The sequence below is a fragment of the Styela clava genome, chromosome 7, assembly GCF_964204865.1.
Source record: "Styela clava chromosome 7, kaStyClav1.hap1.2, whole genome shotgun sequence".
Lineage (NCBI taxonomy): Eukaryota > Metazoa > Chordata > Ascidiacea > Stolidobranchia > Styelidae > Styela > Styela clava.
The window spans coordinates 12,405,859-12,426,375 of record NC_135256.1 but is presented as its reverse complement, the minus strand read 5'-3'; the positions used below and the strand labels follow the sequence as shown (position 1 = coordinate 12,426,375).

The following is a 20,517-nucleotide window of genomic DNA, read 5'->3' as shown; positions in this document are numbered from 1 at the left end:
AATTTAATGCCAGTCGATTTATCTCGCGATTTTAAAAAATGAATAAAACATAATTAACATTAAAAAGATCTTACAAATACCAATAAAGTGGAAACATACAACGGGAGAATATTACATTTGTTACATTTGTAAATTTGTTCTTGTTCAATCACATTTTGCTATTATCATTATACGTCACGCCAGATTTAGTATGAAAGTAGGCTTAATAAAATAGCGTTACCAGATTTGAGATGAGAATGGTTTATTAAAATGGCGTCGCTCATAAAGACATTAGCGCAGGAAATAAAATTAATCGACTTTACTTTTAATAACATTTTCCTTGGATAATCGCATAATTTATTAAAATCGATCATGCCCTAAATAAAGTTGTTACAAAGAGAATAAATTTAACGTGGATAACTCCATATTTGGTAAAATTAAAAAATGAGATTACTCCATATATTGATAATTTTTATCCTCAGATATAACAATTATTATGTTATAGCTCGACAATACAGAATCGATTAACAAATAAAAATGCACCCAATTATACGATCAATGATATTCAATAAACGTTAAAGAATAATAAATACATAAAGTTAATCAGTATTATTATTCCCACGTGATTTTTTGTAAGTCTGGTCATATGATTAAATAAGTCTGTTGGAGGATTTTGCTGCAAATGTTACGTGCTATTCTAATCCAGAGACCATTTTGTTATAAGCCTTATTTGATTTGTGTATCAGACAAATTAATTTGTAAAAACAAATAATAGATCAAGTTGAGCATTTACATCTGAAAAAAATCTTTATGTTTGATGTAACTTACCTCGTTTAATATTGTTCATGATTCGTTCATCCAGAATTTGTTTGTAAAAGGGGGAGAGATATGTCAAGTCGGTCTTTATATGTCCAATACCCGACGCCCCAGAAGTGTGTGTAGTGTGTTGTGTACCAATACGGAGATAACTAATTTTGTTCGCTTTACATCAAGTTGTGTACAGTGCCTGAATACTATGGGCAAGGGGTATTCAATTGGCTTACACAGACAGTCCCCGAACTCGTAATATGACTAAAATGAGGAAAATCGGAATAAGCTTATGGCCTAACCCAACCTGGTACACATACTAACGGGAGTACCCAATACCCACATTTATGTCGTCACTTGTACCATGTTTTTTAGGGTGTTGTTATCAAACCTCTCATATCGCCTCTGTGAATGGTTCTAAAATCGAATATTCACAGCAGATTAATTAGTTAAGATCATTAAACTAATGCTCCTAAATCTCGTCATCTCCGGAATAAATCCCATTTTAATAAGGCTATGCAATCAAGTTTATTATCAAGACGGATTTTCGTACATTCAAGTTTCAATCGCTGAGACATTTTCACATCTTCCGTATTCTCACAAAGAATGTGAACACAATTTAAATTGAATTGAAGAAATTTTCAAAAAAGTGCTCTTTACAGACAAGGAGTACCAATAAAGTTGGCTGCCTCGCTTTTAAAATATGAATTTGGTTAAATTCTTCTCGGAAGATTTTGAATCAGCCAAACCAACAATTGACCATACTGATTTTTTTGAATTTAGATTATTTTATAGAATTGGATTAGTGTTTTTTGCATTGGCTATTCTTACCTTGATCAGGATGAAAAATGATCATCAAGCCAAAAAATGGAGTATGCATTTTTGTGCTATTATTCCAAGAAAAAGGATAAAAAAAACAGCGTTGATTGATTCTTTATTTCTCGGTCATTCACTTATTATATATAATACATTAAACTGGTCGATAACTTCACTTTATGAATTCTATTCGTTACGAATGTAGACGTGACGTGTAAATGTGAACAAATGCAAATGTCATATCTGGAGCTCACGACATTTTCCCAAAGTCAGCGTTTGAATGAATATATGAATTTATACAATATATAGAAGAACTGCGGATCAATCAGAAATGAATGACACATACGTGCAACTATTTCTAAACTACCCTTTCGCAGCTAATGAGAATTGATTTGCTGTTCTGTATGGCCCAGAGAAAAGTTGAGTGAATATGCTAGATTTCTAAACGACTCATGCTTGTTTAAAATTAGATTGATCCGTCCATTTTTGGCTACAATATGCTCTAAAGTCCATTGCTTGTCCACTGAGTTGCGTCAGAATGAATGAGCGGTTTCAGTCTTTAGTTGAACGCAATAGTGTAATAATGTAGCTGAATTGCGTAATACTCATGTTGTTTTTATTAAAAACAATTTGTTCGGTGATAGTAATTTATTAAAAGTAAAAAAAGAGATATATTATTATGGTTATTCGTGAAATTAGACTTTTTTGAACGGGTTTGAGGTATAAAGATATAAGATATAACTTCAGAGAGAAATGGGAAATAAATTTCACCAGGAAAACTTGAATAAAAAAGAAATTTAGTAAAAGAATCTTAAATTTCAAAACAAATTTGCATACAGCAAGCTAATAGTTGATTTATTTTGTAACATTAAAAATTAACATCTAAATTCAAAAGGTTTTTATAGAAGATGAAACCTACGCAAAACTGTTGTGATATGTTGGTCTTTCTTTTAGGTATATTGTACTTAAGCCTAATTGAATATTATGAATAATAAACCAGGGTATGTATGTTCATTAGACAGTTTTAATTTCTCAGTCATCATGCGTCAGAGATATAGTTTACTGTAGTCTATTAATAGTACTCACATTATAAAAGTACCAGATTTAGCTCAGTAGTAACGTAACAGTTGATAAACATTTATTGCTTCTAGTAATCACAGAGAAAATAATATATAAAAGTTTAAAGATGATATGAATAGGTTCCCCCAAAAATTATTTTTCGGATAGTGTTGTCCCTTTTTCGAGTGGACGAAAGGGAACACCCAAAATTTCCCGAATAGAACTTATTAATACATATGGGATTGAAATACGAATATACTATCAGTACTTAAAATAACAATCGTGATATTGACACACGCAAATGTGTACATACGCGGTATTGTGTATCTCGAAACCAACACATAAAAAATCAAAGGTGATTGTTCAAAAAGCACTTTTACAAAATATTTAGGAGACAGAATATAATATTTGGAGAGCAATCGTACCCGATTTTTTCAAAAGTTTCCTAATCTAGATGAATGCTCGTTGGCCATGTCTTATTAGACCAAATCTATCGATGTCTAAACCTGGTATTCATTCTGTTTGTACTTACCTTTAAAGATATAAAAGTATTGGCGAAAATATTACATTGACTAACATAATAAAACTGTGGTAAATTGGCTTATTTTTTCCATTAGTTCATGTTCTAAGTCTAAGTAACTGTCATTCATGAACCGGAAGTACATGCTGTAAGTGTAAACGAAGCATAATGCAATTATGATCATATATATTTATAGATGCTTCAGTTAATATGGCCTTGTGTCAGATACATACGATTTATTAGTAACGAAACAGAGGATTTCGAATGGAACCATGTTTACGGAAAATTTAATTTTTTGTTGGAATATTAACAAGTTGAAAAATAAGCTTTTTTATTCAATAACTGGCGTACGTTATTTATCCAGATTACTTTTTATATTTGATAGAAATAAGGTCCTATTTGAATATTGGATTCCTTTCCGTCTATGGTGGAATATCGCCGCGCAACTGAAATTGTAACTTTCAGCTTCCATTTGCTCAAAGGCAATTTTTCGAGAATTCAATAAAGAAATACGGTACATTTCAGAAATTATGGTTCTATTCGAAACAAGCAAGACCGATACTTCAGTGCGGAAAAGTCGGGGAAATCCAGACTAGTGAGGTTAAGAAGTATATGGTTTCGTTGACATTGGCAGTAACCCTTGGGTGTTATATATGGTCCAGTAGCCATAAAATTATATTATGTTGGAAAGAACCGTTTTGTATAGTAACATTTTCAAACTTTACAAGGGTAATTACCTAGGACAATAATTTATCGGATTCTTTGGGTCTGGTAAACACCGACCGCATTCTTACCTCATGTGATCAGGTGATTTCCTAGATTTGGTAACTTCTCAAAACATTTATATTTCGCGCTTCATTGATCGACAATATACATGTGAATGTTGATTATAAAATACCGTTTAATTTATCTAGGCATAAGTTACCTAGTAAAGTTATTATAAGTTTATATTGTATATATAATTTGTTGAAACGGTTATATTTTTTAAGTTTGGATTTTTTATAAAATCGCAGTGGAATATTTCAGAATAATTTTTAGGATCCGCGGATATTGGGCAAAACAGTTCGACTTTGGATAATTTTTAAAAGCACTCTGCAGAAATGGGGTAGTTGTGCTTGTTGCCTCTGGAATATAGTGTTCCCCTGGTTTATTTGGGCGCAAGTTTCAAAAAATTTGATGGGGGTTGATTACCTTTCAGTAACTTTGATTGTGAATGTATCAAAATTTTGTCATCAGGAAGGGAAGTTAAAATTTCGTACAAAGACTTTCACCTATTGTGCGTCGTTATTTGCGTTTCAGCCTTTCGTTATGCGACGTGCGATGTCGGCGATTCTAGCACCGATTATTGTTATCAGACAATATGCTCGAGCCTTGCGAGTGAAATCCGCGATAGTTGAGATCCCGTCGAGCGAAAAAAGAGCGAGAGAAGAAGGCAGATCATTTACATATACGAAGACTCCCGAGCAGACGGGAGTACTTTCGACTGGAAGCCTGCTTATCAGCGATTATATTTTAGTTGAGTTTAATCAGCTATAGAGAAATTGCTATGGTCATTTTCAATTGAAGTCACATTCGAGAAGCGGCGTCGCTGCAAATTACAGATGGGTATCATAAAACATTCTGAATGTTAATTGCTAAAAATTATTACTGCACAAAGCGCAGATTTGTTTGGTTGTCGTCATGTAAATTTGTTTACGATAACAATGTGCAATAAATTACGTATTTATTAGGAGGTAATCAGGCGGCGGATCAACAATCTCTGAAAGGGAGAGAGACGCGTTCGCTGTTGGGAGAACACGACTCAGTAGTCTACGTTTTCACACTCCGTTCTTCGTGCGCGCCAAGCTCTTTTTATGAATGATCGCGTGTGTAACTGCTTTCTACCATTGTATCTATCTTTGTATTGTCATCATTGTGATGTCAGTATTATACGATTATACCGCAGCGAAAATAAGAGACGAGCACTATATAAGCCTAACTGTATCCACTTTGTTTTAGAATTTGATATCCTATACTGCGTTGTTTGTAGTTAATTTGGTTATTGCTGAATCTTTGCCTAGCATTACGACCGATAGCACGAGGAAACTGAACAAACTGGGAATAAATCACAGGAGTAAAGGTACGGCCGTACAATGTGGCATTTATTGGAAAAGATATCCGAACAGGTCAGTGAATGAATATTTAAATACGATAATCAGCCTATATTACATCGACTATTTTGGCTGTAAGTGCGGAAGTAAGTCGAATCACCAGTCAAAGTTAATCATCGAGTAAAACGCTGTACATTAGTCTCAGTTGATTAATTTAAAAATCCGAATACGTCCATTATACATTGGACGGATGTGTGTCGTTGGCTCATGGACTGATTATTTTATGTTTGAATTTCAGGTGACGAAATATAGTACATGGCTGGGTCAACTTTGGTATATTTGCGTCTTTGTATTCAGATTAATCGTCGTTGTGACGATAGGCGGAGCAGGTAATTATTTTTCAATTATTTGCAGAAAGCTGGCATGGTTGGGTATCTACAAGATAGTACAAAAAACCTGGCTACATTTGGGTGTGTAATTGTATATGAGCTATAGACTCCTCTGGGTGTTTACGAGCAGCAGAGGCCGCCGTCTTCGAAGGGCGCTAGTCAAAAGGCGTTTTCTGAAATTAGGAAGTTTCCGGCAGCCCGCTAGGTTACAAATCTCCATTTAAATTCGACACGTGGGGTAAACAAAGCAATCGTCGCTTTTTGAATAGGTATTGACTTTTGGATCGAAATGGCCATTTGAGGATGTTTCCCATACATCAACCATGTCTATTTTATGTATTCGCTATACATGACAAGTGCTTTGTGAGTTAGAAGAAATATTTTAATTTGCGAAAAAGTACTCGGTGATACAAAACCGAAGTTGTACAATTGGTCTTCAGCTACTTCATCCGATTAAGAGGGTTTTTGAAGGATAGGAAAAGAAAGTTTCAATGGGCCTGAAGTTTGCAGGATTCGTAGTAAATAAGATTTTTAAATAATAATAATACTTATTTTAAATTTCAGTATACGGTGATGAACAGTCGGCCTTCAAATGCAGTACACAAGAAATTGGTTGCACGAATATGTGCTTCAATGTATTTTCAAAAATTTCTCACATACGTTTTTGGGCGTTTCAGGTGAGCATATTGAGTATGTATTGTCCAAAAGCCTCATTTGCAGCAATGTGACAAATGCTCCACATGATGAAATAATGGAATTTCGCTATGCTATTGTCCAGTCAATAACTATTTTTGCGCTGTCACCGTCCAATGCATCTTCTGGAACAGTGGTCGATCACGAATTTTCGGATGGTGATTTTTTAATAATGCTATGCACGACTGTCGCGAATATTCGCACCGCTTCCAATGCGCGTGTGTTTGAAAGTATATGCAAAACATTCACGTTGCGCTCGTTTTAAACTTCGCTTCGTAGTATATAGTCAAGACCCGTTTCGTTGTTGAATGATTTATATTTCATGAGACAAAAGTGAGCCACTTTGGGTGTCATCAGTCGGTTGTCTGTTACCAGATGTAAAACTGGTTTACTCCTCTTCACGTTGACACATTTCCCGGATTATCCTGTTATCAACCCATTTTATATTGTATGTGATTAATTTTCCTATCTGATTAATTTCGGATGTTTGCTGTGCTCAAAACTCGCTGATTGACCCTAATTAATGATTGTTGCTGAACGTTACGCATTTTCTCTTTGTAAACAAGCAAACAATACGCCTTCAGCATGGTGCGTCTTATCAGACATTCATTTCATGTCAATGCCAGTTATAGCATGTTATTTTGGAATAATTCATGCAGTGACCGCCTTGTCCTTGATTACATCGAAATGAGTCAAATTACTACAAATTGCAAATCATGACGCAATATTGCCATCGTATTCAAATTAAGTCGCGGGCTGTTTTCAACGTTTCCTAACTTGTTTGACACACGCAACTTTTGATGATGTCATTAATGACGTATCGACGAAATAGCGCTTAGCTTTAACCAGTATACATAAGATCCAGTTGTATACTGAGCCGGGAATATTTCATCCTGTTCCCTGTATCAAGTCTCCAATTACAATAAAGAAACGACAAAATTATGAAATCTGTTCGGGGTGCTATTGCGACTCTGCGGAAGTGCCGACTGAGACTATTGTTCGAGATGACCTACTTTTTACATCAGCTGGATTACGAAGTCGCATACGCAAGGATTCATATTATCGCCAAGCACGGGAAACGGGAGAACGTCCAAATATAGCGTGTTTTATCTATGTTGCACGATTAGCAATGCTACAGAATTCACCCGAATTAATTCCCTCCTCTATATCACAATTATAAAATGTGTCGTTAGGCACGGATTTTGGTATTTCACATGACCGATTATGAAATCACCGAATTAATCAGTATCAAGAATATATTGGCTGGGTTTTTTGTGTGACCAAGTTCTGGATTTTGGATTGGATTTTGTTAACCGTCTAATTCATCGCTAAGTATTATATACAAACCATATTCAAATCTTTATTTTCACATATATATTTACAGTTGTTGGCAGTAGCGACGCCCACAGTGTTTTTCCATTTTTATTCTATGAGTGTCACGGGGCAGATCGAAAAATTAAAAAAGGCGGAAGAAGCATTAAAATTGGAGGAAGGTGACCTTGAACCAATTGTAAGTCAAATATATGGAATATTCTCTTTTTTTTTTGTATATCACAGACTCCGCGAAAAGTATCGAAAATGAAAATGTTGCCTTTCTGATCCAAACCTGGTGTGTTGCCTTTGTTAGTAAGCCACTATAATTCTGTTTCAATAATGTCATGTAAAATGCCACAGACTATCAATCTTCGTCTATCATGTGTACCGAAGGTTGATAAATTTGATCTTATAATATGTCAGACCAGCATCCTGCGATTAACGCAGCCCGCTGTCAATCCTGATTGCTTACAATAAAATAACCGGGATTTCAGCAGGTTCTTGATTCGATCGTTCTACATGGTCATAACTTATTTCCCAAGTTATTATATGATTGCAATGTAACCTCAAAGCTATTACCCTGAACTTATTCATCGATTAGTGCTTCCGGTTAATTTGGATAAAAGCTGTTGACAACAGTATAATAAATGACTTATTCGTGATTTTTTAGTTCCAATTTACTTCATTAGACCAGACATAGTTTATTTGGCCTTATATAATTTCCCACGTATTCGACAAATTTTCGATACTAATTTCTATTTTTTTTGAAAAAAAAACAAATTTATAGATGACATGTAACACCAGACACCTTTTTCCGTTACAGTAGTTCAAACGTTCATCACTTTGCCGATAACTACGGCTCGTTAGTCGTTACCCACACGGCGAATATTAAGCTTGTGTTCAATTTAAAAATTCCATATCCATGTAGATTAGAAGATACATCTATTCAGCCGATTATAAAAAGTTTAACTTCATGGATTGATGATAACCATTAAAAGTAAAATGCAATGCGTTCCGTTCTAGTTAAGGACCTGAACTTGACTTCATATTTTCACAACTCTCTTTTAGGACAATCCAAAAATGGAAAAAGATTTTAAAAAGATGTCCAGGCGGAAGAAGAGTATTGGAAATGTCAAACTCAAGAAAGTCTATTCCGGTGGAGATTTAAAAGAGGTGAAAAAATCGAACCTCATTTTCGATTGACATGGGTCGTGCATTTTGTATGTCAATTTGGCCATTGGTTCAGACATACCAGAGCTTTGTCTCACGTGCACGTCTATATCCTATACTTTGTACACATATTTCTTTGTTAGCATTGATTTGACATTAAGGTGCTAATATGCCTGTTGCGCAATCAAATGTCGAAAAGAGTTAAGCGAGTTAGCGTTTGTTGGAGTTTATCCCCAAGCTCAGTTGTTGAAATGAATTAATCCTTCGTTAATTTTATTCTAGATTCCATACACCATGAAAATCCACTACGCATATTATTTGAGTGTGATCGTTCGATTAGCGCTGGAGGCAGTTTTTATTTACTTGGCTTACGGTCTCTTCCATTTCATGGTAAGTTCAATTTTTGTTGTTAATCAACAATGCCAGATCAACACAACTGGTAGGTAAAAAGCAAGCGATTCAGCCAGTCTATACAGAATACAATCATAATCGGGGCAATGAATGAAATATCTGTATAGACCTCATAAACTACATCGTTTTGCTTATTACCAGTTTATGTATTACTATAAATAATCCTAGTAGCAATCACTCGCTATTATCGCTCTATTTATATTGCGCGATATTTGACGATATTGCGTAATATTTGAAACTTCTCATTGTATGTATCTGACTATTCTCCACAAATGTGAGATCATTGCCTTTTTTGGAATGTAGTAATGGTATTCCGTGGTAAACGACCACAATTTTTGTCTACGCAAAAGATCGCATTTCCTTGTTTTACTTGCCAAAATATTGAAAACTACGAACTTATTCAGTTTGCGATGTCTTACACAAGAACGTTAAATTATTATTGTGATTAACTGTCTTTTAAAAATTAACGTCAACGTTGCAATATTATCACCGGTAATTTTAATTATTATTATGTAGCCGAAGCTACAACCTTATGATATCTTGAGTTAAGACAGAGATGGCCGACCATGAATAATTTCTATTACCAATGATCTTTGAAACAAATTTGAATATGGAATACGTCATGTTCTTTGGAGAAACGCGTAATTCAATGTATCTTCGAAAATTTTGAATTTAGTATTGCGAAATTGTTTAATAATCTATGGTTGGTGTTACTATTTCGAAAATGAAAACCTGCGATTTCACTTCGATTTTACATGATGTAAATGATAATTTTTGAACAGATATTATCAATTCTTAAATTGGAGAATATACATGGTTTAATACAACTAATTTAAATTGCATTTCAATGTTTATTACGTTCCATTTCAATGTTTATTACGTTCGAAATCATTGGATTTAGATTAGTAAACACCTATTCACGTCTGCTTCCGGTTTACTGGGAATGTCAGTGCCAATTACTGGTGCTTATTCAGACTGTTATTCTAAAAAAATCTAAAAATAATTTCGTAATATCTTTCGATTACCTAACAAACATGAAGCATATTTGGTCAACTCAAATTAACTATTGTTCAATATTGGACCTCAAAAGTAGTAGTAGCGTAAAAGTAGCGTAAAAGCGTAGTAGAGGTGATTCGTTTCGTATAAAGATCACGTGTTAAACAAGGCTTGGTAAATCACGAATTATTCGCACGAATTGTAATGTTCAACTTTCTGAATCTCTTCTAGTCTGCAAGACTGTCAATCACTAAGATAACTAATCAATTGATTTAAAATTACTTTGACTTGATAATTGACTCAATGATACAGTAATTCAAAATCATGTCGGAGGTGAAATTAATGTTGATAGCAAATGTTGCTTATAAGAGCCGAGTCGTTTCGAGTTCTCATAGGGGATATCCCGCTGAGTAGTGGATGGTCAACAATCAAAATTTTAAGTTGGACAATCGTAAGATTTCAAAAATAATAGGAAAACGCCTTTTTCGCGCTACTGCTTTACAATATTTAGATTACCAAAGAATCCTTCAACGGCCCTGGATTTCACATCCACACGAGTATTTAGTATTCTTTGTTCGTCAATAAAAAGTGGGTCAAGTAATCTTATGAGTCATCACTGGCGTAGTCACGTGACATAGACACATCGTCATGAATGGTTTGCTTCGTAATCCCAGTGCCGAATCATTTTTGTAATTCCATCATTAAGTTGTCGTCGTTAATTATCATATAGTTGTTTGCTATTTGCCGACGAAAAAAATTAGACTCGAGATTGCGTATTGCGGTGTATTGTACTAACTAATTCTTTTGTTTTTCTAATCGCCAACCTTCTCGTAATTCGATACCACGTCATAATTACCACGTAATGGTTAGACGACGACAAGACGACGTGTATTATGAAGGAAACGATGTCATCATGGCGGTCTCGCATGACTGGTTCTGGCGAAATAATTATTACAGTATGGGATAAGCAGCAAACACATTCAATAAGTTAATTTCATATTGTAACCTTAACGAAAGATTAAAAGCGATCAATAACGATTCGGTATCATATGGGAGCATACATAGGTTTTGAAAAAAAATTCTGAGGCAATATTATTACAATGTTTTATATCTGCATCATTGGTAGTTTTCTGATACAGTTAATTAAACAGATGAATAATTCGCAAATTTTTATCGCTATGAAAGTTCAATTTGTGGTGGATGTCAGGGCGACTTCACATTCTGCTTCAGATATAACCGTTTCATACGGCCAATTTTGTTTGTCTTTAACACCGTGAAATCATTTATTACAGTCGAAAATAATAGTCAAAGTTGAGACTAAATCAGAAATTTTTTGATGAAATACAAATCCTGACGTGAAAATACCTTCGCATATCACTCGTATCTTCCTATATCGATCTGCACATTTTTGCGGTTATAATTATAATAGAATTTGTATTGACCGCATTGTAATATATATAAGATACACAATAGTATGTGTACTTGCCAGATAGCTTTATTACAAATGACCTTGTCAATAAAGGCTCAATTATTTTCGAATCACATTTCAGATGGTTCATTTTTATTCATAATGCAATACCAAGGATAAAATCAAATGATGCTAGACCGCGACAAAGTGATTAATGTAATGGAGAAATATCTCTCTGGACGAAGTACAACAATAAGGCAAATAATGAAACAAAATTCAGAAAACATATTCAGAAATGTTCCAAAACACTTCTGAAAAAACATTTTATGTACCGGTACTGAATATCTCGTCTATATTCTATGAATCTATGATACCAGTTGTCGCTGCTTGGGTGGATTAGTATTGCGTTTCCATTGACTCATAAGGAATTAACTTTGTGCTGTGGACGTTTTATCTACGGCCAAATGGATAATTAACGCATTTCGTTGTTTTGTACATTCCCTGAGGTCACTTTAAATAGTTTTACACTTTCGCATTTCCTTACTGAAGTTGTGACTCAAACGTTTTCACTGTCTTATCGTTTTGATGGCAAATGAAATGAGCAGGACGCCACATGCTGGCTCATGTTGTTTTGTGTACCCTACTAGCCGACACCACGTTTGACCCGACATCTTCCAATTTTGTTCAATATAAATTTTATCGTTTCTAATATGAAAATTATTTTTCAGGACCCAACATATGCCGAAGATATGGCAGTTTTGGATTTCCTATGGTTTAAAGTACCTGCTATGTTCAAATGTGTTGGGCCACATCCAGAAGTCATGGCGGCATGCAACCAACATTTGGGTCATGGAGTGGGACATGTACCTTGCTGGGTTTCCAGGCCATGGGTGAGTAATATTAATTCCATATATTTAATATTTATGAAATAATAAAATCACCTAAAAAAAATTTTACTCTGTTTTCGGGGAACGTGTCTGTGATGCTCTTATCGGCGAATATTTTTTGCTTTAGATCTCGCGCGCTTCTTACTCGCTACCCGGCGTGCTCAGTCTGCTTTTCATTTCCTACAAATTGGTACTTTATTCGCCATTTATGCTAATATGTATCGAATAAACCCCTCGGAATTCTATTATGAACAAAGCGCGGGTCAGATAGGTTTATTGGGACAGCTTTTATTTTATTCCTTCGGGAGGGGACAGTATAATACTGATTTAAAATGGATGTAAATGGTCGCTAATAATATATTACTTATCGTTCGCGATATTTCTTTGTTAAAAGTTGGCGAGTCGATATGATTGGTACCCTTCAAGTTACCATCGTGCCCAATTATGTTTCGAGGATGAAAAATGCTCAGATTATATTTGCCTTTGTCTTTAATGCAATTAGAAGGAATTTGAACATTTTTCAAATTTCAGGAAAAGACAATCTTCATTAGATATATGAATGTCTTGAGTGCAATCTGCTTCTTATTAAGTGCAGTTGAATTGGTTTATCTGACATTGAAAGGAATTCTTGGAAAACGACGACACCACAGACCAAGGTTTGTGTTACGCAATTTAGTCCATACACTGTAGCCCAATAGCAGCGCTATGCTGGAGCGTCAGATCACAGTCAACTATATGTCTAACAGGACATACCTCTGTATAGCCAATTTAGCGAAGAAGTCGAATATGTGAAGAAACAAATAGTTTACCCGATACAAGTTTTGCTTTGCTCTTTCAAAAGACAATATTGCTTATTCAGAAATAACAGAAAAGGCCTGTTAAATAACCCTGCATTTTTCTCACAGATTTTTCAGCCAAAGACCACACCCACGTCAAGATTCTGTATTCTACGCTACCGCACCTAACGGCCATCATATGAGAGAACACGAAAATTTTTACCCAACACTTGCAGTGCCAGTTAGGCTCAGCAGCAGTGAGTATGTGCAATACTTTTCATTCTTTTGTTTTAACTTATCATTGAATCAAGTTGTATTTAATATAATATTTAGGTTTGAATACGGGATGTAAATTTCACTCCATGTTTCGCATTAGTTGCTTAATTTTGCCCAAAAATTTTAAACTTGGAACGTTTCACTTCACACGAAAAAGCAAAACTTAGCGATTAAATTCCCGGCGGTTAAGAGACGCAAACGATGCCATCGTCTCGAATGTGTAACATATGGGCTTAAAGAATAAGCCTAATTCGAATCTTAAGAAAAGTTTGTTTCCTCATTACCCGCTTACTAAGAATAACCTGGTAAAAAACACTACTAATTGACTCAAAGATGTAGTAGCAAAAATCTAGTAAAATTATATTCTTGTGATGTGTTGCAAAATATTTTATCTCGCACAAGTACATCAAAATCGTAGTTGCAAAGAAAGTTCTGTTTTATATTCAAGCTAACTTGTTAAAATCGTGATTTTATTCGTTGCGGCGATATCTTTAGCAAGTTGCTTGATTCAATGATGTGTGAAATTCACTGCATGGCTTTTTCATTGCTATTAAATTATATACGTATAAATTTAATAGCTTATTTTTTCTATATCACAAAATTGAGTTCCCCTTTCCGCTCATTAAGAATAGTGTACTTGATGTGCATTCATGAGAATTGAAGTACTTAGCAAATCGCAATGCAATTCCCGGTGGTTGAAAACAGTGCTTACGACTCCATCCTGTTTGGGCATCTTGAAATTTAGTATAAATTTGGCGTCGATTGGCTGCATTTTGTATGGTTGGTCATGGGAGTATTTAACGCTATTATGTCGAACGCATTGCATTGAGTGAATTAAAATTAAAAATTCAATCGCTCGATTTCGTAATTCTGATTAAAACAATTGTTTTTACATGATTATCAAGGTCGAGGTGCCAATATCGTGTTGAGATATCAAAGACGGTTTGTTAAATAGTCCATATCGGTGCGAATGCGGTTTTGTTTGACCGCTTTGAGGAGCGAATTAACTCCCTCATCCATTGCAATATTATTTCACATTATATCAAGCAACGACCTCACATAAACATCGTTTTTTGTACTTGTGGGTCATATTTGGCAGATCAATAATATAATTAGCTCCCACGGATTATCATCGCGATTAAAATTTGCGGAGTTGTCGAAATTATTTCATGATACGTTTTGCGTGATCATCGTGACCGTGGCAATGAGTGGAGGCAGATTATGAGAATTATTATAACCCACTCGTCCTCAATTTGACATAAGTCTATAAGAAAATTGGCAGCCTCTACCTTGGGCCACAAACGCCAGGCTCCCCTGTATGGCTGTATGTAAATGTAATTTGGAAGAAAAATGGTTTACATCCTGTATTTGTAGAGACCGGGCATGTCGGTGTGTTCTTTATTCCGCCATCTTAGTTTATTTAGTAAGCTCTGAATACTGCTTTTACGATGCAATAAATTGGGTTGGTTCGTGCCGAGTCAGAACTACAACGCTCATGTGCACGAAGAAGTCACGCCTAGACGCAATAGACTTGCTCCGATGCGACGCAAAAACAATAGTCAAAAGTATTGTGTGTAATTCGCTAACATGATATCGACTTGAACCTTTCACTACGACCTTTCAACTAAGTATTGTCTGTAATATCAATGCTTATATTCAATCAAGCCAGAATGCACAATCTTTCATTGTCGTGAATGTTTTCGTCAGACTTTATTTTTATTTTTTTAGCACCGTTTTTACACTCTTGATTTCATGATTTGTATGAACGTTCATTAATTAACGCATCACTCGAAAAACGTTACAGGCACTTTTTTACTTATATGTTTTATTTTCAGAATACCTAGAAAATACCACCAAGCCCATCACGGAAAAGAAAGTGAGAATAAGTGACGAAGATGGCATCATTGAAGACACCGATTTGGGATCGACTGCTAGTGTTAAAAGCTCGAAGAACGGCTAGATTTTTAATATTTTTTACAGTTTTTTTGATATTTTCTGTGAATTTATTCTACTTTTTTGCATTAGCATTAACTGACATGTAGTTCAGTATGATTATATTTACGATAATCTGTGTGCATAAATTTCGAAGACGTAAATTATGGCATTTTGTTGGTAGTTTTTAAATGAATGAAATATTGAAAGATTGGCTGTTTTGAACGAGTTTATTGTTCTGTAGGTATATCATATCACAGTGAATAAAATAATTTATTTCTAATTAAATTAGTACGTAATATGTATAAAAAATAATTCTTCAAATGTTACCAAGATCAAAATTTTTTTTATACTCGTTAACCAAAGTGTAATCACTAATTATTGTTACAAAAAATACTTCTGTAAGTTTTATTCAAAATTTAAGATTACAACACATTCCACAAGTTTTGAAAATATTGAAGTTTTTTCAAAAATCAAAATGCAAACCAAATTTTTTTAATGAATGTAAGTGCGCATAAGGTGACCAAATGGAGCTCAAATTTATTTTTCATTATTATTTTGGGCATTTTCGAGTGCCAAACTTCACCACACTCACATTTTTGCCTTTTTTATATAAAATTCATAAAAAAAATTTGTCAATGAATATGACTTAGTATCTTAAGCTTGGTCTGGAATGATTTGTATATATTTGAGTTTACACTTGGCCAAGCTTAATACTCGATTATTTTTTCAGTACCGTAAGTTTGCATTGTTAATAAACACCTTGATCAAGAACTGTAAATATACCTTTTTTTGGACCTCCCAGAAGTGTGTGCACTAAGATGGCGCACAACCTGAACATAGTATGTGTACCCGGTTAGGGTTCAGGTTGTGCGCCATCTTGGTGCACATTCTTCGGTAGCGCCCCTTTTTTACATCTCAATTTTAACGTAATGTTGAATTTAAACGGGGTATCGCAATTGTGGAATTCATTCCAGCAATTTTTATTTACTATGATAATTGCAACAATCATACCTTGTGTTAATGTTTCAATTAAATCTAATAGTTGTTTACGAGACTACGACACCATACTCTAGATATGGGACGCCTTAACAATATTGCGGAGAAAACGTACAATTGGTAAAATATGACAATGTTGCCTACGACTGCCGCGTTTGTAGCGTATTCAACGTTTACGTGGCAACTTGTTTTTTAATAATGTTTTAACTTGGGAGTTTCCCCATACAGTTTTCTTATACTATCTCGTTAAATACATAAACGCATAGAAGTAATGTGTTTAAAATGTCTAAATGAAAACATTCGGTTTAGCAAAATTAATATAGCTAAACTAAAATGTATCGTTTGCTGTTGATAGTTGTGTATGCGCTGCTGAATAGTAGCAAACACTGCCATATAACATTATATTGGCTATATCTTGCCGAATGTGAGGTACTTTATCGAATTGGTGACATTCAAACTACTTTTTTGTCACGCCTGTTTGGACATTTTAGATCTCCAAGCCGGCATATTTCGGACTTCAAGAAGTTGTATTTTTTTCACAGAACCTTGTTTTGTAAATTTTATATTTATTTCATTTTCATATCATTTCCGTTATTAATGTGTACATTGTGTTACGGCGTCCACAGATTTGCTAACCATTCAGATCAAGTGCAAGTTGTTTTTAAAGTATCAAATATTATGCTAAATAAGACTTTCTTTCATTTGCTACGTTTGCATATAGACCATTTATGTGGTCCTTTCACTGTCTTCGCAATGCTAAATTAGTTGCTTGGAAATGCGAGATAATTTTATCTTTCTGCTGATTGGTAAAATCAGTTTCTGATGAAAATTTACCTTTTGTGAATAGATTTGTTTCGGCATACATATGGACCTATTTGCAGTGTTTCTATCGCAGTTGCGGTCCAGCCTTCTAAATATGATGAATTTTTAAGTTGCTGCTATTAGTTGATTTCTTGAATGTATATAAGCCTTATTGCATGCAGTTTTATCACATTCCCAATGATGCCAATTTGCCTACCTTGTATACATAATAAACTAATCAATACCGCTTATGACTATGGTTGCTTATTTATGCTTATCTTCTGTGGGGGTTTGTTTCATTAAAGATGTCGTTAAACGAACGTATCCTAAGCAGAGCTGATTAGTCTGGAATGTGGAGTTAAGCACGTTTTCAAACTTTCCGGAGTCTGGTGGAGAGAGTCGAACTTCTGAATTCCCGTGGATCTAGCCAGAGTCTGAATTGCAAACATTCGATGGCGAAAAAAAGAATCTACATTTTCTACAGCTTAAAAGCATAAAGTATATTATCTTTCCTATAACGTTAAAAGAAAGGTTGCACACGCCAACGTTTTGTCAAAATTGTATTTTCTCGGAGTTGGGGAGTCTCGAGTTGGAAGTTTTTGTAGAACTCGAAGTCCGTCTCAAAATGGTTCTTTATTTGGAGTCGGTTGAAAATATTCTCCTATTTCACAGCCCAGGTTCCAAGGGCCGCGTTTCCAAAAGATGCGGGTAATTACATTTTGTTATTTTTCTGTCGTAGGTCGTAGGCTTATTACGCAATTTCTCTTCCGCCGTCATATTGCTGTTTGATGGGTGTGGTATGGCCTGGCGACGTCTTGGCAGCAGGTAATCACATTTTTCGCTTTTTTGGTTCCGATTCATCGCCAAGGCGCTCCGTGAAATCTCGCAAGATTCAAAAACCTGCAAATCAGCATGCATGCTTTTTCCGTTCCGCATGCTTTCTTGTTTAATAGGTCTCAATCGCTTTACCGAAGGCGAAGTTACGTTGGTTTATTACGCAATTTCTCTTCCGTTGTCATATTGGTGTTTAGTAAGTGCGGTTGGCCTAGCGACTCCTTGGCGCCGAGTAATCACACTTTTCGGTTCCGATTCACCCCGAAAGCGCTCCGTCAAATGTCGCAAGATTCAGAAACCTGAAAATCGGCATGCGTTTTCCGTTCTGCATGCTTTTATTACCATCCAAATGAAAAGTTATGAATATTTTTTTGTTTAAACCAGAAAACTGTCAAGAACAGTATAATATTACAAAGCTTCACCATGACAACCAGCGAGATATGAACTTGTTGCGACCCCGCAGGTGGTCACGAGACGCGCAACAAAAACGGGGGCCGCTGAGATATATTCCGCGTAATGCAAAGCAGGATTTTGAACCTGATGCCAAGTTAGCAACGACTTTATTATTGTAATATAAATTCTTTTGTCGGTGGGTCGATCAACTGCAGAGGAATTGATATGATGGACCCGATGAAACTTCTACTTTACAGTCCAGATTTATTAAAGAATCATTGGCACAAAATCACAATTCATTTCTGAGCTCTCTTGATAACGAATACCCATCGCTAAGTAATCGAGCAATCAAACTGTTGTCTGAATTTTCAACCAGTTACTTTTAGCTTTAATTAAAACGAAGCAAATAAATTGACTGTGAGCCTCAGCAGAGCTACGTGTTGCACAACCTTTTTTCATGCCTCGTTTGCAATCCTGTATTAGAAACGAAACGATAGTAAAATTCTCACTAGAGTTAATTGTGTTTGTACATCATTTGGCATGTACATGTTTTTTATGTGAGATGTTTTATGTGTGCCTTTCTTACGCATACTGGGTGATCAGCAATGCATTTTATTACGCAAATATATATATGTTATTAATTTATGTTCCACCCATTTCAATCTCTGGTCGGCACGTTACTTGATGTTTTTCCTCATGTGAACTGTTTTTAAGTGTACCTTTTTTTTTCTAAAAGCATAGTAATTGCCCGACATTACGCAAATATATTTTATTATGTTCTGTTCCACTCATTGAATTTTTGCCGGTCCGCGAGTACCTTTAATTAAATTTTACCGGTCCGCCAGGGTAGAAAGGTTGGGAACCACTGATTTAAAATCGCTTCGAGTGTGCATAATACGCCGATTTAACCACCGGCCCTAAGAAGAAAGAAACGAGAATATCGGTCAGAGACCGAAGACTTATCGATCGAAAGTTAGGGATCCTAAAACGGCGCTCTTACTCCATAGTGACACCTTGTGTCCCATCACTAATTAATTAATAACTCGCTAATATTATACTACATAATTCATCCAAAATCAATAGGCTTCTGGTACGACATATGATGAATGCACATGCAAAATCTGGAGCAGGTTCAATCTCGCTTTCGTGAGATATCGAGTTCATCTAACAGACAAACAAACAAACAAACAGACAGACAAACATCTATCAACATACTTACCGATTAAAATCGATAAGTAAATCCAAAATCAATAGGCTTCTGGTACGACATATGATGAATGCACATGCAAAATCTGGAGCAGATTCAATCTCGCTTTCGTGAGATATCGCGCGCATCTAACAGACAAACAAACAAACAGACAGACAAATACCTATCAACATACTTGGCGATTTAAATCGATAAGTAATAAAACCGATAAGTAATAATGTCAACTTGAAAACTTTGTACAAAATAATTGATATTGAATACGTTGTAGAAGAGAAGGCAAAGGGCAAAAAATCTTGGAGATTTCAGTCATTACGAGTTAAAACTTGATGAAGTAAAATTCTATGGTTTTGGCATATTTCATTTAACTTAAAATGTACACTGCAGAATGGAATTAACGTCAATCAACCTATAGTTTAGTGTTTCATATTTCACAATTACATTCAGATCAATCCGATACAAACGCGTAAAAGGAAACATATGAAGTAGATAAGTATATGGTACGATACAACTGGCGGACTTTGTATCATGTATGCAATCATCTCCTCATTTTTAACGATTTCTGAAACTCAGGTACAACACGAACGGCAAAACGTATTAAAAAATTCACATATTTATCACCTTGTAGCTCGCTTATTAGATTTGGATATGAACTCCGGAACTGAAGCCTTTATACGTGACTCGTTCGTTTCCACCTGTTCAAAGTTTAAAGCATTCTTATCGGATATGTTCATCATAAATTCCGGTACAAAGTATTCTTTCA

The 20,517-nt window shown here is 35.1% G+C and overlaps 1 protein-coding gene across 2 annotated transcripts; it reads left to right on the top strand.

Moving 5' to 3' along the window:
* The first annotated feature begins 5,170 nt into the window (after nt 1–5,170).
* On the top strand, nt 5,171–17,574 carry LOC120327505 (gap junction beta-2 protein-like). 2 transcript variants are annotated; one of them, XM_039393812.2, is made up of 10 exons: nt 5,171–5,346; nt 5,570–5,660; nt 6,225–6,337; nt 7,738–7,863; nt 8,736–8,840; nt 9,120–9,227; nt 12,381–12,542; nt 13,071–13,195; nt 13,445–13,572; nt 15,427–17,574. In XM_039393812.2, the coding sequence occupies exons 1-10, from the start codon at nt 5,314–5,316 to the stop codon at nt 15,549–15,551; spliced, it is 1,116 nt and encodes a 371-aa protein (XP_039249746.1). In that variant the 5' UTR covers nt 5,171–5,313; the 3' UTR covers nt 15,552–17,574. The 2 variants fall into 2 exon arrangements, with proteins under 2 accessions (XP_039249746.1, XP_039249747.1); XM_039393813.2 differs by having other exon boundaries at nt 5,172–5,346; nt 13,445–13,576.
* Nucleotides 17,575–20,517: the final 2,943 nt, after the last annotated feature.

Excerpts from the sequence above, each read along its gene's own strand:
- LOC120327505 (XM_039393812.2), top strand. The coding sequence starts at position 5,314 with ATGTGGCATTTATTGGAAAAGATATCCGAACAG. Across the intron at positions 5,661-6,224 it reads TGTGACGATAGGCGGAGCAG|TATACGGTGATGAACAGTCG; the intron begins GTAATTATTTTT and ends TTTAAATTTCAG. Across the intron at positions 7,864-8,735 it reads AAGGTGACCTTGAACCAATT|GACAATCCAAAAATGGAAAA; the intron begins GTAAGTCAAATA and ends ACTCTCTTTTAG.